This window comes from Amphiura filiformis, chromosome 13, assembly GCF_039555335.1.
Source record: "Amphiura filiformis chromosome 13, Afil_fr2py, whole genome shotgun sequence".
NCBI classification, from domain to species: Eukaryota; Metazoa; Echinodermata; class Ophiuroidea; order Amphilepidida; family Amphiuridae; genus Amphiura; species Amphiura filiformis.
This window is the reverse complement of record NC_092640.1, coordinates 44,110,013-44,131,789: the sequence shown is the minus strand read 5'-3', so window position 1 is coordinate 44,131,789 and position 21,777 is coordinate 44,110,013. Positions and strand designations below refer to the sequence as shown.

General features: G+C 35.9%; 2 protein-coding genes across 2 annotated transcripts; both read right to left on the bottom strand.

Annotated features, from left to right (window-relative positions):
• Positions 1-4,759: 4,759 nt before the first annotated feature.
• Positions 4,760-8,491, bottom strand: LOC140167690 (histamine N-methyltransferase-like). The gene is made up of 2 exons (XM_072190988.1): positions 8,149-8,491; positions 4,760-5,172 (listed from the first exon to the last, which is right to left on the bottom strand). Exons 1-2 carry the CDS (start codon positions 8,489-8,491, stop codon positions 4,760-4,762), a joined length of 756 nt encoding a protein of 251 aa, XP_072047089.1.
• A 5,199-nt stretch (positions 8,492-13,690) lies between these two features.
• Positions 13,691-19,508, bottom strand: LOC140167296 (histamine N-methyltransferase-like). Its single transcript, XM_072190626.1, has 3 exons — positions 19,460-19,508; positions 15,627-15,952; positions 13,691-15,274 (listed from the first exon to the last, which is right to left on the bottom strand). The coding sequence occupies exons 2-3, from the start codon at positions 15,733-15,735 to the stop codon at positions 14,871-14,873; spliced, it is 513 nt and encodes a 170-aa protein (XP_072046727.1). The 5' UTR covers positions 15,736-15,952; positions 19,460-19,508; the 3' UTR covers positions 13,691-14,870.
• Positions 19,509-21,777: the final 2,269 nt, after the last annotated feature.

Below are 21,777 nucleotides of genomic sequence, written 5' to 3'. Positions count from 1 at the left end.
TGAACCAGCTACCTTCAACTCCTGAAATACCAAGTGACTGTAATTTGTGCACAAGAAATTCATGATTAACCATGTCAAATGCTTTGCTGAGATCAACAAAAACAGCACCAAGATAATTTCTATTATCTATTTCCATGTTCCACTTATCAATTGTTTTAATAAGAGCTGTGCATGTAGAGTGGTGTTTTCTAAAACCAGATTGAGCAGTATACAAAATATTATTATCAGTAATATATTTATACAGTTGCTTATGAACGAGCTTTTCCAAAATCTTTGAACAAACCGGAAGAATGGAGATGGGCCTATAATTTGAAAAATCATCTTTATCACCACTCTTGAAAATTGGGGAAACCTTGGCAATTTTGAGTTCAGTAGGAACTTTACCTTGTTTAATACATAAGTTAAAAATATTACACAACACAGGAGCAATTTCATTCGTGGCATACTTCAATAACTTGGTACATATATTATCTATTCCACTAGCCTTATTCTGTGAAATATCATTTAATTCATTAATAACTTGATCAACACTTATTTCACTGAATGTAAACTTACTATCAACATTGATTTTCTTATCAGTTGACTCCATACATAAATTATATCATTAGTAACATCAGTTGTACCTATGTTGGTGAAATGAACGTTCGCCAAATCAATATCATCCTTGAATGTTGTTGGAAGAGTGGTTACTTGACCTTTTTCATTTGGAAGTAGTTCTTTCAAAGTTTTCCACATTTTCTTGCAATCACCAGCAGCATTATTAATCTCTTTGGTATAACACTCTCTTTTAGCATCTTTCATTAATATATTTACCTTGTTTCTTAATTCCTTATATTTATACAGTGATCATTACAAATTTATGTACACTTGATTGCTTTCTTATGGTGATAATCCCTTTGTTGCATAATGTCAAAAATATCATCACGGTTTTCTAAACATAGACACAGTTTATTCTGAAACCTGATGGTTTTTAACGGTGCATGAATATCACATACAGCAGTGAATTTGTTGACAAAATAATCCCATGCTGATGCTACGGGAAGAGAATCATTGATTTCCCAATTAACACAACTTAGATCATAAGTAAAATCATCAATATTAAAGTTCTTAAAACTTCTAAACTCTTTATGAACATGTTTATCACTCTTACCACTCTTGACTGCCGGCTTTCTTGAGATGACGGTTTCAACAAGACTATGATCACTCAAGGAAAGATGTAACACATCAGTATTAACACACATATTGGAATTAGTTGTTAAGATATATCAATCAATGTTTTGCTCGTAGGATTCTAGTGGGTTTCTTGACCAATTGAGACAAATTATATAATTCCATGAAATCATGCATGTGTCCTGTCGCAATATCTTTTTTAAGAAAGTCACACTTTAAATCGCCTAAAAAAATGATTTCTTTATTTTCATCGATTAAACCATCCATTTTTTCTGATAACAAATCAAAAAAGAGAAAATCATCTTTTTTGGTCGGTAAAGGCATCCTTTAACCATTGCTTTCTTATGAGCATGCTTTAAAAAAAAAGAGAGAAACACTTGACCTCTTTCACATCGTCATTTGCCGTTTGAAAATGACCACAATTCTCACTTTTTCACACACTGAACTGCAATATTTCTTTATTTGTCGCTTATTTATCGTAATACAATAATGATCATCAATGAATTTCTCAATATTTTATGATTTTAGGATATATTTATTCATAGCCAAACTATGCATATAAAACGCACGAGCATTGCACAACAGCTACTTACTTATTCATGAGTATCATTTAAATGCATGCTCATTACAAAGGCGCTACTGACTAGCGTTTGGGGTGTCCAGACCCTCGATAAAATAGAAAAAGAAGGCAAAAATAGTCAGTGCTGTGGATATGTATATCAATGCTTGGATGTGTGGTTCGCACATGTAGTTTCTTCAGACCAAATTAAGTGAAAAGGGTCTATGTTTGCTATCTTCTGTAGATAGAACATGGTATCAATTAAGTTTGCTAGTATCTTCAGTACATTCTATACTGCATTTGCTATCTACAGTAGATAGCACATGGTACTAAGTTGGTTATCTTCTGGATATAGATGGTTTGTCATGTTGTAAAAGTAAACAAATGTGAAAAAACCAAGGATTTATTATAAACAGGGTTTTTTTGTGCATTCTAAGATCAAAACAATTTCATACAATCTTAGTGAGCCAAACGTTAAAAAATTGTCAGGAGTGTATTTTAAACAATCAAAATTGTTTATAATTGCACAGATGCGCACTTCACATATAACGTGCAGTTCTTTCTTATCAATCTTACGTGTTTGTGTCATGCAAGAGTGATTCATTTTCCTTGCCGGTTGATGCATTTATATATATTTTTTTATTATTATTTATACAGCCTATCCCTCCTCTTTTCCCATCATATTAAAGAGATTTCGATATCATAAGCATTGATAAGAATGCTTATTTTTCTCATAATCCCAGTGAATCTTTAGGTGTATGCTTGATTTAAATATTATGAACACAAAAGTTAAATAATGATGGGGTACCACACATACTTTTCTTTTATACATTCTAGTGTGATACCCATTTTGGTTTCCAGCCATTACTGTAATTTAAATGAGGCATAAGATTATTTTGGCAACAATCTCTTCCTATTGCAATGTTAGGGAAAGTCAGGGAAATCCCTTGGCTCAAAAATACAGGATCAAAAATTATGACAAAAATGTGTGATGTTCATCTTCTGTTTGGTCTATAATGGTAACAATTATCTTTATTCTGGTCTATTTATTATTAGAATTGCAAATTGTGTATGCTTCACATGCAAATATCTTGTGAAAGTCATTTTAAATTAGGGTAAAATGGGGCACATTCTCACGATTTACGTTACCATGCGTCGCCAGCAGTAGCTCTTGCCAGTCCATTTTTTGACCTCAAAGGTTCACTTGATCACCTGATTGGATTTTCATGCTAGTATGATATGCCCCTCCCCACGCCAAAATTAACTTCGGCTAGCCAATTAGAAGATCAGTTTACCATAACAAAATATGGTCATCTTTTTAGTTTCCATTTTCATTAAATTATTATAAAACAAATGCGTATATAAAATTAAAATAAATACTCTACCTCCTAAACCAGTTCAATTGTACCACCGGTATGCTTTGACTACATTTATAAATATGTATTTATAAATACCCACGTGACCACCTCCGTGCTGCCACAACAGCTTGTAGACAGTAAGTCTCGAAGTGATCTTTTATGTAGCTGGTTGTCTTCTTGTACTTATAAATGCAAAGGCGGTAAATAATATGAGACTACTGTGCAGCAAAATTGTATATTTGTTACCTAGCCGGGACACCGGCTAGGTCTTGAAATGCTACCGGATCTTTCTTTCTTCTGGCAACAAATTTCAAAATGCTTCTTCTCTTACATGTTACATGCTACAATGACGTCACTTGCACATATGCATTGTCTATATCCAGTGTCTATAGGGTGTTCACAGATTTGGGGTCAAAGGTCATTTAGGGGTCATTTCCGGTATAATACCAAATATCTTCAAAATGCTTCTTCTTCCACAAATTACATGTGATGGTGACATGCTTAGGTCATGTGACTTGACTTTGGTCGGTGTCTATAGGGTGTTCACAGATAAGGGGTCAAAGTTCATTAAGGGGGTCATTTCTGGTCAGAATGCTAAAATATTCAAAAATCACTGTTTTTACAAATTACATAGCAGAGTATTGTCATTAGCACACATGCATTGCTACTAATAAAGGTCTTTGGGGTGTCTACAGTTTCGGGGTCAAAGGTCATTAAGGGGTCGCTTCCGGTCAAAAACCAAAAATCATCAAATATGTTCATTTTTTTAAATCTCAAAACGTAACCAGACCAGAGTGACATAAACTTCATATATGCATTAGTGTTACCCGATGCATGCACGGTATTTTTATTTTTTGGTCAAAGGTCATTTAGACGTCATTTCCGGTTTTAAGCTAAATAACTTCAAGAATTTTTATCTCTATAACTAAGCATAGTAGATTTTTTAAATTTAAACTGTAACAATGCATTTTCGTGGTGTACATGAGGTTTTTTTTATATTGGGGTCAAAGGTCATTAAAGAGGTCAAAACGTCAAATTTGCAAAAAAATGTTCAAAATTACGGAAAAGTAGCTGTATCTCAGCCTATGGAAGACGGATAAAGCCCCTACATGCTACAGTGATGCACCATTAATGGTGTGAGACGTCCATAAACTTTAAGACAGGCATTTCCGGCTCCGGCTAGGTCCAGATCTGTAACCAGATCTAGTTATCTTTGTGATTATATTGTAAACGTTTCAGTCGATAAATATTTTTCCGTCGGCAAATACTTTCAAAGTGTTGTTTTTCATAACATATTACAAATTCGGAATTCCCTAATACTTGAATTTGATGATATTTATCTAAAAAGTTCCTATCCTTTTAAATTCCATGAGGATTTGATCACGCTTGCTGGTCTTGGCATGTCGTGCCCATGGATCACGTGCGTATTTATAAATACGAATTTAAAAATATGGTCGAAGGTAGCTGACCAAGATTGGGTACATGTACCATGAATCATTATGTACAGCTAACATTCATATATTCATTTATTCATAGGTATCATCAGTTTTTACACACAAAATATGTATTGAAAACCCTCACACCTACCCCAATCTTTTTATTACGCCAATCAAACAATTTTATTTTAAAGCCTAATTGTCAATGTTATCTTTTGATTTTTTTTTCATATTACCTATTTTGATATTACTAGAACATCACATTCATTATCAAAGTAATATTTGGCATCACCTTTATCACCTTTCTCGACACGTGCATTACGTTTGATATAGTCCATGACTTGATTAAAGGTTTCGTCTGGTACTGATTCCTGAAACTTGACTGTCATAGTGATGAAATCAAGTAGAAGACTGGTGACAGGTGTCATCTCATCTTGGGTGAAACAGGTGGTCAGATCAGCTGATACTATGTAGGAAGATTGAGTATAGGTCATTTGGTATTTCTTTAGGACATATTTGACCTCTGTGGAATCGGTATAATATTTTGTCTTTACCTCCTGTGGTTGAGTAGTAGTTGGTGGAGTTGTCTCTTCCACTGCTAAATATAGATGTGGGAATGTCCTCAAAAGCAATGACATACCAGAGTATCCTATGGCAGAAATATGTAATCGGTACTGTTTATAGTCATTTTTATGAGAATGTATACATATACGTACACAAAACAGGGAGGTAAATAAGAATAATTTACTGGGTGGGCAATTTAATTAATTTTTGCCCTCAAATAATGGAAAATAATTAACTGGGTGGGCAGCGATAATTAATGGCATCCAGGCGTTTGGATTTTTGGAAATGTAGACTTGTTTATGCGTACAATTTGGCTTTGATGTAAAAAGTGGAATTTCCTCTCCCCCTAAATGCATCTTATGCCAATTTTTAGCATATTCATGTAGCAATTATCACGAAAAATTGTATAACATATTATATTTCACTTCACTGGGTATTTAGAAATCTTATACTAATCATCACTCACCATTACTCCTACGTAGAAAAAAAAGCAATAAAATTAGATGGTAAGTAAAGTAATTTACTGGGTGGGCATTTTGGGGCAATGGGCAAGTTGAATTTACTGGGTGGGCAAAATAATTTATTGGGTGGACAAATGCCCACCCAGTTAACATGTTATTTACCTCCCTGACACAAAACGTTAAATATCGGGTAATATACGATAATAACGATATAAAACATTTAAATAACGTTCCAAAAACATTTTTGAAAATTTTTAAATGTTAATTAAAAGTTTACAAAATATTTTATAAAAATGTTTTGCCAACAGAATTAAAATAACATTTTGACAACATTATTAAAATGTTGCTGTCGGGGGTTGCTGTATATAAAACGTTTTCAAATGTTTTCACGCCAACATTTAAATATTATTAAAACGTGTTGAATAAAAACCAACATGTTACAACATTTTATAAACATTTTTGTGTTTGCTTGGTAGTTTGTCATCCTCTAAACGCATATAATTGCAAGAGGCTCTCTCTTTGACTCTTGTTAGGGGCATGTTTGTGTACAGTACATATCTTCAGTGCACCGTGATCTCCACCCATTTGGTCTGAAAGTTCAAATCACTATTGACCCTTTGTCAAAGTAAGTGTACCATGATGACTAACGTTTTGGTCTGAAATGGACATATATCTAAATGCTACGAAGGTATGACCCCATGAGTGGTGTTATATGAAAGAGGAAAACATAAAGAGTATAATAAAAATATTTCCACATCCGGGGTGCCACTCATCATAAGACCCGGGTCAACATTTATATGGGTCCTTTTCATATCTCCAAATGCCAAGAAGGTATACCCCCACCCCCGAGTGGTGTCAAATGAAAAAGTAAAGAATGTAATAAAAATCATTTCCCCACCGGCCACTCAAAAGATCAGGGTCAATATGAAAAAGAAAAAGTAAGAATAATAATCCAAATAATATCCCCACCAGCGGGAAGTGATATTCCTCATGATACCTGGGTAAATGCCAAAAAGGCATGACCTCCCAGTAATGTCAAATGAAAGAGAAAAAAGTGAAGAATATAATAAAATAATTTCCCCACTCGGAAGTGACACTTCTCATAAGACTCGGGTCAATGTTCTTCCTATTTTGGGACCTTGTCTTATCTCAAAATCTCAAGAAGGTATACCACCTACATCTCACATCTACCATAATATACTGCCAAAGGGCCATGGTTCAGCTATAGTGCGGTAACCGCTCTACTTTATTTTAATTTGAGGTCAATCTTACTATAATTTGCCTAATGTTGCGTGCGTGTATGTGGGGGGGTGTGTGTGCGTGTGTGTCAAAGGCTCTGTCAGTTTTGATCCGAGCCTCGCCAAATTCGCACGGGGGATGCAGAAAAATACGGGGAGTGTCGTAAGCTACCTTCGGTCGCAAATCGGAGGTCGAAGGTCAAAGGTCAAATTTTAAACTTGGTCCGATTGGGCTGTAATTCATATGGGAGATCAAGGAAAATATGGGGAGTGTCCTACGCTACCTTCGGTCGAAATCGGAGGTCGAAGGTCAAAGGTTAAATTTTAAACTTGGTCCGATTGGGCTGTAATTTATACGGGGGATCAAGGAAAATATGGGGAGTGTCCTAAGCTACTTTCGGTCGAATGCGGGGATCACATTTGGTTGCGATCGGTAAAGGATTGGGCTCAAAATCCGCGAAAATGTGAATTTTCAAAAATCCACAGTGCCCAAGTCAGTGACCATGGTACAAACAATTGCACTTGCTGCCTGTGTTCTATAAATAGCTCTGATGCATTCTGATACATGTATGTACTTGAACTTGGTAAAATCTATATTAAGCCATTGTCTCCCACTGTGGGTTTTGAAGGAAGAAAGAAAGAGTAGTCAGTAAAACAAGTAAAGATATAAATTAATTAATTTAATTAACTACCGGTAATTAAGTAATGTCATCTGAGGTCACAGGTCATCCAACAGGTCATCTGCGGTCAAAGGTCATATGGGGTGAAACATTATCCTATCAGCTGGATTGGGCTTAAACTTGGTACAATAAATTGGAGGAATCGGTCTCAATAAAAGTCCCTATAGCATTAGGCCTATACCAATTTTATAGTAAGATACCGGCATATTGAGTAATTATAAATTTTATCTGTGATGTGATTCTTTCCTTTTGCCCCGGGCCTTTTGCCTGTTTACGTTTAAGGCCATTGAAGGAGATTGGTATAGAAATGATCAATGTGCATGACGTGCATGTAGTAAAATTCACGCACGACATACAAAATTATACATGTTTTTAAAGGCAAGACATCAAGGAATCTAAATAAAATACAGCTCCTAAATTGTCAAAGTTGCCCGATTTGGCCCCTAAATTACCAAATTCCCAAAATGGTCGACCAATTTGGCCCCTGAATTGTCAAATTTCCTCAAATCTAGGCTAATTTGGCCCCTAAATTGTTAAATTCCCTAGATCTAGGCCTCGGGTTAGTCAGGTATAGAAATAGGTCCCATTTGGGGGTAAAATTTTGAATAAATATATGCCCCCAATTTCATACTCTAGGAAACACGTCTCTACCCAACCAAACTTGAGTACTCCCGAGTCTTACCTGTACTAGCTACTAAGAATATTATCCCACCGGGTTGCAAGAAATTATACAACTTTTTGAATGTTTCTTCTATTTCACCCATAAAATATATGGCATGGACAATGGTGATGAAATGGTACTTCTGTCCTGTTTCCATAGATCTCACAAACTCATGAAAGGTTTGGTTGTGCCACTTGTATTCAATCCCGGTAATGTCACTGCTTTTCTGACGTACCATGTCTTGATATTTGGAGATCCGCTCTGTGCTTGGTTCAATGACGGTTGCAGATAGTCGAGAGAATTTGGTTTTCAATTTCTTCAGCTGTAAAGTTTCTTGATTACCTTGATTTGGAAAGAAAATCATATTGCATGGTGTTAGATTATTAATGCAAACATGGATATAATAAGTGGAATAAATTTACATAATTGTAGATTTACATAGAAAATTGAGAGTATGTTTACACGGAGTATGGGTGTGGCATGATGGTTAGGGTCTGAGGATACTCAAGTTTGGTTTAGATAGAGAGGTGCTGCTGAGAATCTGTTTTGATCTTTCGTCATGTTCTTATTGAAGATTTCTCTCCCAAAAGACCCAATTGTTATATGTATCTTGAATACAAAATGTCAAAATGTTCATTATGATGGTCGCCTTTTCCCCCAGCTACATAAACTTTTTTACATATCATTAGATTTACTTTGTGGACTGTTAAATGTCAAAAATATCAATTAATATTTTTGCCATAAATCTTGTATTATAACGCGAATTTGAAACAAAGAAAAACATTCCTCGCATTCAGAATGCAAATAAGTGTGCTTGATGTGCAGTTGTGCACTCACATGGCGGTGTTGTCTCTCTTTTGTCTACTTGCGACAAGTTGCGTCTTGATAAACGGTTACACGTACATCATGTACATAGAAGTTTTTTTCTCCAAGATTTGAACCATTTAATCGAAATATCGGGTCTGGTATCTCGCAATTAGAATGACTCGAACACAAAAGGAATGGAATATTCACGCTAGATCTTGCAATTTGAAGCTAATTTATTTCAACGCAGGTGGTGTATGACGTGCAGTCCCTAAATTCAGTAAATTTTCATCGTCAACCGTGTAATTGAATGGGTTTATTTTGAAATTTTAAAACGCTTGAAATATCACAAACAAATAGGCCTATGTTGATAAATAATATAAATACAAGCTAAAACCGTTGGGGTTCGATAATGAACCCCACAAAACTAACCGAGTATATGGAAAATGCCATACGGCCGGGCGGTTTCACGAGTTGCCGGCTCGATCATGTCATCCGCCGCCTGTTTCAACGATCCACTCATTCTCTCTCTCCCTTCTGTGCCATAATCTTGAGTGGCGGGATCGGTGCGATCCCGCATCGATTTAGGGCGCCAAATCTTTCACCAAACAGATTAATCCGCACCCAATTACCGTTAATCAGAACTAATAAAATGAACCGGCAACACCAGGACATAACACCATTCAAGAAATGACGGATGAAATAAAGGCATATTTATAATATTATATATAGAAACATTTCTTTTTGATTAATTTGATTGTCGAGAGTCTGAAACAAAAAGTGACGCATAAAATGCCTATATGTGATGCGATCAAGCAAAATCAGTCGGAACTCGGTAATATCGATTTTGAGATATAACTAAATAAAGGAAGTATTTCCTTTTGTTTTCTCTTGTTTTGGAAACTCTTTAATTTCTCATATCTTTGGAACTGATTGGCCAATTTCAACGGGGTTTTCTGCAAAATGCAGCTTTGTAAATGACTTTTAATATCTAATAAGAAACTGAAAATTTAATAAAATTAAATAAAAGGAAGACTTGCCCATTTTTCAAAATGAAGGTCCAATTGAAGCCATTTGCATGGGGACTGTAGGGCCTATTTACATTATTAGGCCTAGGCCTATTGTGTAAAAATTTAGTTTTAAAAATGGAAAATTTGGAAAATTGTTTTTGGTGCATCATTTTACACTATTATTGCCTTAAACAAAAACTGAATTTGCAAAATTTAAAATGTTACACTGATCCACTGACACTTAGATATAAGACTTCAGACTCGTAATTTCAGGTAAAGCATGCATGGATTGATATGTTAAAGTCAGTAATAGACCGAAGTCCGTCTTAAATACTGACTTTGGTGACAAAATGTCACGGGCCCTACATATCGACGGGCCGGCAAGTAATTTTCACACTCAGGCTTTTGGGCCAAGGAACCACATTTAAGCACTGCCTATAATAATCACAGGCCTATACTTAGGCTTAGGGAGTGTTCAGAAATACTTTGGTGGGGGGGGCTGGTAAAAAGGGAGGGGGCCAAAAAAGTTTTGAGCCTTAAAAGAGGGGGGACCAAAAAGTTTTAGGTGCTAGGAAAGGGGGGTCAAAAAAGTTTTCCGCTTTAAAACCCAAAATTTTAGCGCGCTTCGCGCGCATTGAGACCCTCTATATCACTTTGAACGTGGGCAATTTGGGTTTTCAGTGCTTTTGTTTGAAAAAATTATGGCACTTAGTGTACACATCTATCAATTAATATAACATTAAAGATGATCAGCAACATGCAACATCTGGGTTGGTCTAAGAAATACTGGCACTTTTTTTATCATAGAATCTCTTCAGAGTAGGCTACAAACATGATTATGTAGGCCTACCAATCTGATCAAAATACAACTAATTCAGTTTACTATTTCTCATTGCAAAATTATTTTGTACACATAGGCCCATGGGTAGATTTACCAGGTGCCACGGTCTTTGGGTGCCAAAACTGATACCTGTGTACATTTGCGTGACCAAATTATATTTGACCAAATCATATTTGACCATTTTAGCTTTTTGCATAAATTACTTCCAATTTTAACATTATTTGACCATTCAAGCTCCAATAATGGCCAAATTTTTTGCGCGCATTTGTACTATCATAATAGCCAATATGCTGATGTGCCCACGAACCTCCAAATAAATCCTCTATTTCATTTATCCCTATAAAATCAGATAAACACCCTGATTTGGGACAAATCTAAATTAAGTATAAAAATTTTATACTTAATTCATTTTATGAACATTTCCTTGTGCTTGTTTTTCATGCGCAATTGTCCCACCAGGAATGTTTCAAAATGTTTCAAACATTTGCCTCCCTCAATGACATGTGACCCAGATACCACACCACTGGAAACAACACGTAAGTATAATGTTTGTTATACGATATGGGGGGGTCAAAAAGTTTTGTCTGCCAAAAGAGGGGTCAAAAAAGTTTAGCGGTCCATCGAGGGGGGTCAAAAAAGTTTTCGGGTTAAAAATCTGAGGAAGACCAGCCCCCCTACCAAAGTATTAATGAACACTCCCTTACTATATACTATCCTGGGCCTACTCAATAACGTACAATTTAACCTTTACCCTTCAGAAAGTGCCCCTCCCTCAATACTACTTACATGCATAGGCCTATAAATTACGTGCAATTTAACTTTTTCTCTTCTCTTCTCTCTTCAATTTTTCTCACTTTCTTTTCTTTTTCTCTCCTTTCCCCTTTTTTCTACTTGTCAGTCACTAAAGTACTGGGGGAAATATGATATTGCGTCACACACCCTTCAGAAAGCCCCCCCCCCCCATGATCGATGTACATGTTAGCCATAGGCCTACATCCGGCACAAGCGCCTGCGAAACCTTGCAAACACCTGCGGTATATAAACGAAAGAATAACGAACAAACCCAGGGTATATACAGAACAGTACGAACACACATCGGACAACTTCCGAACATGTGTATTGGGCACACTCCGTTTCAAGTTTTGTGCATGCACAAAACTTGAAACGTATTGTCGACGGACTAAACAAACATCACCTAACACGAAACGCATTTGGCGGATAATAGCAGGACATATGAAGAACATAAAACGAACATTGACGAACACTAACGGATTTGCTAAAATACCATCCGTTTCTTATACGGAAGACCGATCCGGTGTAGTGTGACACTAACACGGTATGGGTCAACGTACATCACCGAATGCAAAAATATGCTATCCGGTGGTGAAGGCCTCACAGGAACGTATTTGCAACGAACACGGGCCGAGTGCAACGAACAAAGAACGAACATGAACGAAAGGAGACGAACAAACTCCGGCAATATGCAGCACCATACGAACACACATCGGATAAATACCGAACATGTGTATTCGGTACACTCCGTTTCAAGTTTTGTGTATGCACAAAACTTGCCGACGGACTTAACAGTCCGGTCCGACTGCCTGATCAGGAAGTACTGCCGAATCAGGCAGTATGTTGCCGAGTCAGGCAGTATGGTATCCCACAATGCAATGCTCTATTTCAAATAGAGCATCTTTTGATATACCGTTATTTCTTGGTTTAGAGTAAAGAAGTAGGTAAAATATATAAAATTATCAATGAATGTACAATTACTAGTAATTTTTCATCAATTTTAGTTAAAATAAAGTTAATTTGCATATTTAAATCAAATTTTTAAAAAACCGTTAGAAACTGTTTTTTTATTTAAATTATTTTTCGCCCGGTGGAATTTTTTTTCGCCCGGTGAAAAATTGTCAACTTACATGTAGCTCATGTGTGTCAAAGTAAAATTTCCCCCGATCTTTTATAAAATCACCATGAACAATTTAGTCCTTAGTCTGTCGAATTCGGAAGGGTTACCAAAGCCCGTGTTGCCTAACTCGGCAACATGCTGCCTGATTCGGCAGTACTTCCTGATCAGGCAGTCGGACCGGACTGCTTAACGAACATCACCTAACGCGTAACGCATTTGGCGGATGATAGCAGGACATAAAAAGAACATAAAACGATCATTGACGAACAACAACGGATTTACTAAAATACCATCCGTTTCTTGTACGGAAGACCTATTCGGTGTAGTGTGACAGGCGCATTACTCACGATATTAATATTCGAGTATAATGTTGTTGTGTAATCATAAGCGAGAATAAATAGGAAGATCCTTAATGCATTTATTATCATTTATTATCATTTATACACAATATGAGGCTTTCGCGGTTTGTAAAACAGAATAATTCCTGTATGGGAAGATTTCATTGTCTGCAGATAATAATAATAATAATCATAATAATAATAATAATGATAATGATAATGATAATGATAATGATAATGATAATGATAATAATGATAATGATAATGATAATGATAATAATAATAATAATGATAATAATAATTTAACTATTGTAAACATAGAAGTAAAATAATGATTGGGTACCACCCATACTTTTCGATTGTGCATTCTAGTGTGATACCCATTTTGGTGTCAGCCATTACTGTAATTTAAATTAGGAATGAGAATATTTTTGCAATAATCTCTTCCTATTGCAGTGTTAGGGAAAGTTAGGGAATTCCCTTGGCTCAAAAATACAAGATCAAAAATATGACAAAAATTTGTGATGTGCATCTTCTGTTTGGTCTATTTTTGCAACAATTATCCTTATTTTGGTCTATTTATTTATTTATTTATTTATTTATTTATTTATTTATTTATTTCTTTATTTATTTATTTATTAAAATGCAAATTGTGTATGCTTCACATACAATTGTCCTGTGAAAGGCATTTTAAATGAGGGTAAAATGGGACAAATTTTTTGCGATTCACATCACGATGCGTCGTCAGCAGTTGCTCTTGCCAGTCCATTTTTTTACCTCAAATCATCATTCTAGCCACCATTGCATTTTCATGCTAGTATGATACACTCCTCCCCACGCCAAAATTAACTTCGGCTAGCCAAATTTTCCTAGTCCATCAATTAGAAGATCAGAGTACCATAAATACGAAACTGTAATATTTGGTAGGGTACTGCGGGATATTAATAAATATATTTAACCATCTTTTCAGTCTTCATTTTCAAAAAATTAAAAAAATGCGTATATAAAATGAAAACCAGATTGGATACCAGGAATCGTTATATAATATTATGATGTACAGTTAATATATATTCCTTTATATATAGAATGCTATATATTCATGCACATGCAATTTTCATACATATACCACTATAATGCCCATATTTGACAAACCATTATACAAATAATTATTATACATAAGTGCGCTATGCGCTAGAAAGTCCGTGTCATTTTTGAGACAGAAAACAGCTAGCTTCTCTTTTGATGTTTACTGAGGTATGGTATGGAGAGTGTGACCTTCATCACATGAAATTGGGAAGGCTATTTAGAATAAGGCTATTTAGAATAACAAAGGGTTCCTGATTTACTGTGGAGCAAAGAAAGATGTTATTTGCTTAGTAAATACACTATTAAATCACGGCGAGATGTAAATTAGGTGATGATGTCACAGCTCATTAGAGTTTGTCACTCGGTCTGTTGCATTTTGTTGTAATGATTGACCTTTCGGTAAATCCCTTAATTCCACGCGGTTAAACCTGATAGGTTATCATTTGATGTCACGCCAATGCAAACATTGTTTAGCGAGCATCATTACTGCGCATTACGGCGAGACATGACAACATCTCAGGTCTAACCACAGTGAATTATGGGATATACTGAAAGATCATTTGCAAGATGTGTAGGAATGGGGTGGTTTGTAGGGTTTAGAAGAGTAAGGAGAGGCGGTAATATAATTGAGGTGGGGTATGGTCCCGGGGGCATGGTACCTGTGTGAGAAGTGGTGTTTAATAATCATACACCTGTCTAATATTGAAACATGCATCCATTTGTATGCACTCAAGTAAAATGGTATTGTATATTTATTTTGTGATGAGGAGAATATCATTGACAGTATCAAAGTAGTAAATTTCATCATCATTTTGATGATTTTTTCTGACACTCATATGATCTTTAACGAAGTCCATCACTTGGTTGTAGACAGTAGACGATACCGATGCTTTGAAATCAAGGGTTTCAGTGAGCAAGTCAAGCAGTAGATTCCCTGTTGTTGCGTCGACTCCTGTAAAACATTTTGTTATATCCAAGGAGTCTGTATACTCTGATTGAGTGTAGGCAATCTGGTGTTTATCAAGGATGGATTTTACATCTGCGGAGAGGATGAGGCGGTTGGATTTTACCATTGATGGGTCATTGCTTGCTGAATTCTGCTCCTTTGTTGCGATATTTGGAAATGTATGCAGTAGTTTCCCGTGGCCCGTGTGATCTTCAAAATGAACATGAAATAATGTCATTGTTTAGAAGACAATCTATTTTTAAGTAAGTAGAAAGTACAGTAAAAATGAAAATGATACCATATTTGTTAACATGTCTTGAGTATATTTTTACAATGCAGTGTAAGAGTGGGAGGAATTTGATCATGCAGACTGTAAAGACAAGCAATACGCAATATTGTTTACGCAATTTAATGTCAAGACATTGGCTGTGAAGAACTGTATATATGGGAGTTGTGAAACGATGATATACTAGTACAGACGAGTAACACTGATTTCGGAGTCATTTTCATGCATTTTGATAGGCCAAACTATGCACCACATAATTATTGTTTTATATCCTACCTGTCATTAATACCATGAGTATCACTCCTCCTGGTGCTAGTATGTCATACAATTCCCTGATTGTTTCCTCTAAATCGGAGTCCCCCGCGTAATAAATGGAATGAACCATGCTGATGAAGTGATACTTCTTCCTTACTCCATGCAGTTGAATGTAGTCTTGGTAGGTTTGGTTCTGCCACTCAAATTCAATTCCTGTCAAATCGCTGCTTTTCTGGCATACGGTTTCTTGATATTTAAGGAACCTTTGTCTGTTTGGTTCAATGACAGTTGTAGATAATTTGGAGAATTTGGTTTTCAATTTTTCAGCTGCAAAATTTCGTGAGTACCTGTTGGAAAACAATAAAAAAATGTATTTTAAGTTATGATTTCGTTTAATTATTGTTATTATTTCTTACTAGTTACTAATAAGGGCAAAATTATTTAATGCTTCTGTGTAACCGTGTAACCTGTGTGACCTTGTAACCGTTGACCTTGTTGAGCCGGAAGATGTCCTGGAAGGCAATATTACAACTAACTTGGTTGTGTTAGTGCAGAATCAGAGGGGACACATTCGTCCACGCCTTATAAACACTAAGATGTTTTCTTTCACTTGAAATGATAAATATTTCCTCCAAATTTTCTTGCTTGTATATCCAACGTAGTCAAGTAGCATTTGGTATGTTGCTAACTCCAGCAAATGTGTGTAAACAAAACAAAGATTTGCAGTTGGAATGCCATCATATCAAAACGATTTAGTAAGAGACACTTTACTAATGACTTATTTCCAACACTGTTTATACGGATCACAGGGTCAAACCCCAATGTGTGCGTATCACTCTATAAAGGCTCATATTGCCGGTATCCTCGAAACCTCAGCTTACTGAATTCTTACTGCATGGGACTGTATGCAGAGTGTGGAAAAGACCAATGTACCCTGTTCAAGCAGAGGTGATCTTTGGTCGTAAGTTCATACTCCGCTTTTCCGCTATATGCAAATTCTTTCTTAGTTTGTCTCTCTCATTTGTTTTCCATCATTTGTCTAACATTGCCAGTATTTGATCACACTTCCTAATATCCATTACCTCGTGAATATGCTAATTAACCAAGCCCATCTCATTAACATTCATGAATATGTTACTTTGCCACACCCCCATTAATATTCATGACCTCATTAATATGCTAATTGCAATGCCCTCAGTAATATGCAAACCATAAGTGACCTTTTGACCAGCAAGATGTCCTGGAAGGCAATATTACTACTAACTTCGCTGTGCTAGTGCAAAACAAGGGGAAACACATTCTTGCACGCGGAATTTGTGATTTTTTGATACTTAAAACCTATAATGATGTATTCTGTCACTTGAAACGATTAAATACAACTTTTTTTTATATTTCCTCCCATTTTTTCTTGATTTAAAAATCACTATTTCACTCTGTCCAATTCTAAAAAAGTCACATGTTTCAAGACAGCTAAATCAAATTGGCGGGAAAATATTGCTAAACTATAGCAAACTAAATAGCTAAACTATAGCAAACTAAATATAGCAAATATAGCAAACTAATGTGATTCATTGCACGATTTACATCGCAGCAATGCAGCAAACCTATGTGTATGTCTAACATAGTCAAGTAGCATTTGGTATGTTGTTAAGGGGGTACTACACAATTTGTGACTATTCTTGCATTTTTCTCAAAAAATAATAACACACTGGTAACAAAAGTTATGTATATTATTGGGGCAAGGAATTCAATTACTTCACTGAAATTTCAGTGCCTCAAGACAAGCGGTTCCGTATATGATAGGAAATGAGGTACATCCTAGCGGTACCTTATTTCTTATCATAAATAACGGACCGCTTGTCTTGGGTCATTGAAATTCCAGTGTAGTAAATGGATTCCTTGCCCCTATAATATACATAACTTTTGTTACCAGTGTGTTATTAGTTTTTGATAAAATTGCAAAAATAGACACATTTTTATTACTTCACTGAAATTTCAGTGCTTCAAGACAAGCGGTTCCGTATATGATAGGAAATGAGGTACATCCTAGCGGTACCTTATTTCTTATCATAAATAACGGACCGCTTGTCTTGGGTCATTGAAATTCCAGTGTAGTAAATGGATCCTTGCCTCTATAATATACATAACTTTTGTTACCAGTGTGTTATTAGTTTTTGAGAAAAATGCAAAAATAGACACATTTTAACGAGGGGTGTAGTACCCCCTTAACTCCAACAAATATGTGTTTAAAAAAAACCAGTCGAAATGTTACTCAGATTTCAATATTATTTTGAATTTTTGGGTGTACTAAAAGCAGACATTTTGGATTCATTGGAGCAAAAAATGCACCTGATACAGTTTTTGCAAGCATGGAATTCTTGCGAACATTTTGCGAATTATTTTGACTAAAATGTTGATTTCTCAAAGTTCCCATTTTGACAACGTTGCATGATTTTTGTGACAAGATATACAGGATATACAGCCTGTCTCAAAAAAAATTGTGCAAGTGAAAAGCGCCCTCTATGGCAATTAAAAAATACCGATGTGACATTATGCTTACACTTCCGTCAAGGGCGTAGTCTTAGCTCTCAAATGCTGTTTGTTCTGTTCAATTTGCGTGTTTTAATCTCGAGATATGTTTCGTTAAAGACGAAAGGGTAAAGTCACAATTGTGCCACTTTTACTAGGGAAGAGGGCTTTATATGTAACAGTGATAGCATCAAGTTTATCAGGAGTTCCTTTGTGAAATCAAAAGAATGCATCAATTATACACAATACAAAATTATTTGACTGTTTTTACTGTTTTATCATGATGCAGGAATGATGATTCTCTTTTCCACTTAAAAGAGATTAAAAGATAAATAAATATTTCACATTCTACTGTAAAAAATTAAATACATGTGCATGTCAATGATTTTATCATGGTAAATACTGTTCTCTTAGCCACTTAAGACATGTTAAAAGACAAACAAAATTGCACACTTATACATGTTATATGTTAATGAACACGTATTACTTGTTGACTTGTTGGGAGAGATATTAGACAAAATAATGCACGCGTACTGATGTTGATGCGTCTAATGTATGCGCCCCGAAAGGGGGAGTGCATTAGACGCATCAACATCAGCTATCATTGATTTACATGTACAGCTCTCTTCCCTAGTAAAAGTGGCACAATTGTGATTTTACCCTTTCGTTGTTAAATAAACATATCTCGAAATTGGAACAAGCAAATTGAACAGAATCAACGGCATTTGAGAGCTAAGACTGCATCTGTGACGTTGATGTAAGCGTTATGTCACTACGGTATTTTCTAATTGCCAAAGAGGGCGCTTTTCACTTGCACAATTTTTTTTGAGACAGGCTGTATAGGCGAGCAAATGGTAAAGCTCTATCGTTTAGAGCACATCAAGGTTTTCTCATTTTTCATTTCAAATTTAAAAAACAAGAAATAATATACACCATTATGTTCAATTTATTGCTGAATAGTTTTTGACCTGTTTTTTCTTGAACATTTTTGAAAATTTTCAAAAATAAACAATTAACCTTTCCGAATTTCATGTGTCTTCTTTATGAAAAGCTAACTAAATAAATCCTACTCCAAACCGATTGTTTTCATGGTTGTCACACAAAATGTGGGTTTCCAAAACTGAATATTTTTATTCTGATTCATAGGATTTCTTGACTCATTACGTTACCAAAAAAGGAATCGTTTTATATACTTTGGACGTATAATGCGAAATAATGAAGTCGGAATATGTCCATGTTCTTTCCCATTACTCTCCCATTAAGCTCCTGTTTACATATTATTTTTTCGGTCCAATGTCAATATAGCAAAGATTTTAGAAACTTGCCTTCGCCGCTGCCAATGCCAAGCACACAGATTGGCTGATCCATGCCAAGCCTATCTTCACTATCTGTGGCTCAAATTCTCTCTCTATCCACTCTCTAACACGCTCTTGTCTGTCGCAATATCTGCTGTTCAATGAGATATTATTGTAAACCTCTGACCAGCGGTCCTTATCACACCATAGTGGTAAAGACATTTTGAGCCTTTTGTCAGACCAAAGGCACTAGTGGACCGGAACATATATCCTGCATAGTAGTAGTGTACATATACACTACTATACTAAAATTAAACATGTACACCATAGAGGTCAAAGAAAGACCATGCTACAAATATCACGATGTTCCCATTGAATGGTTTTAGGGAGTGTCCATTTTAATTTCCAGTTTTGGATAATCATGAGTGCAATCACTAGGATTTGTAGTAGGGATTCTCATTTGTGGTTGTTCCTTGAACAGCTCTGCAGTATAAAACATAGTAACCAGAGTTCGTAGTATCTGATCCAAGAAAATGCACTTACTGTGTACGTTTCAACAACCACTGTTGTCTTTGTCAACACTTGATGAGGAGTGACTGCAATCTACTGACAACCAACGCTAGAGGGATTTCCAGCATGATTTTTTGGGTTGCCAGTTGGTTTTCCTTTTGGGGATTTTTTAGATCCCTGTTGCAGGAACTCATCAAAAATGTGAGTAAGCTGGTACTGCTTCTCGTCTCTGTTCATAGTTGTACGCCCCCTCTTTCTAATTTCTACAGCTTCTTTGATCCAGCGCTTATATCTATCTTGCTCTGTGCCAATGACCTCAGCTTCCCCCCACCCAATTACATGGTTCTTATCAACAACATGGTCCGTTATGGCCGACTTGTGCGTAGTAGTTAAGGACTCTTTCCTCCCTGCTCTAGTGACCACGGTGCTGCTGACTTTTTCCACTTCGCTTTTGTGCTCTTCTAACCGCGTGCCGAATTTTCTACCTGTTTCTCCAATGTACGATAAGTTACAGTCCCGCTCTGTTTCCCACAAGGAAATGTAATTGAGAGCCCCTGGTCTATGAAATGTGTGTGTGCACCTGAGCTGAGTTTCACAGGACAATAGTCAGTCAAACTTGATTTTTATGGCTACAACTATGACCTGTAAATCGTCGGTGCATTACATAGTGACGGATCTGCACTTTACGGTAAAATCCATAGTGACTGATGTTGAGTTCTCAAAAAAAAAATGCGTAAGAAATAGTGACGGATTACTTTGGCAATCTATTACATATATAAGACGTACGATTTTACTACATTTTAACGTTTTGAAAATATCTTCAAGTGTCTACTTTAAATTGCACACATGAATTGCTGAACATTAGTGGCAAGTTTTTATAATCTATGCCCAATACAATTTACCTACCCAACGTTTTCCCGATGCCCATTTTTTGATAAATTTGCGATCAGCATCCGTTACTATGTAATACACCTTGGGTTGAACATCCGTCAGTATGTAGTAATGCAGCCAACGAAATGTAAGCTTATGCTCACCCACAATTCTAACAAATGGCTTTATGAATCAGTGTGTGTCTCCATAAAGGTGTACCAGAACCCATAATTAGCTCCACAGGGCACACCCAATGGGGCAACACACCTTACAAGTGCTTAAGAAGACCAACAACTCCAAAGGGTACCACCTGGAGACCTTTATTGTATTGCTGTAATCAATTTACAGCAATTCATAAATGTTTCCTAACAGAGCATTGCTTTGTGTCTCCACAAGGAAAAGGAATCTCCATAAGGTTGTTCCAGAACCCATAATTGGCTCTACAGGGCATTATATGCTTAATTCTTTCCTTTGTTCCGGGTTTACCAAATCAGTTGAACCTACACTGTATAAAATATTTTACTCAACATTGAGCTCATATAGGTCACAACTGAACAAATGAGTAAGCAATTACTCAACATGAGCTCAATGTTGAGTAATATTTTACTCATTTGTTGAGTAAAATATTTTTTGCAGTGTATAAATGACATACGTACACGTAGGGTCTAGGATTTGACATGTGCCCCTTATTTTCACCTCAATGCTCAGGAAACATTAACCAGACCTCTGTACCTAGGGGTTCAGTCAGTTCAAATAGCTATTTTGCTATGACCTTGATTTATTAGTCTAGTCATGTTTTGAGTTCAAAGAACTTATTCAAACAATAAATTTAGAACTTGCATCTACCATCTGCATTAATCTTCAAATGTGTAAAACATGGTCATGTTCTTGTACAAGGAACTTATACGATGTCCTCATTCACAAACTGATACTGTCCGAATTTTGAGCCATAAGTTTACGTGGTGAAC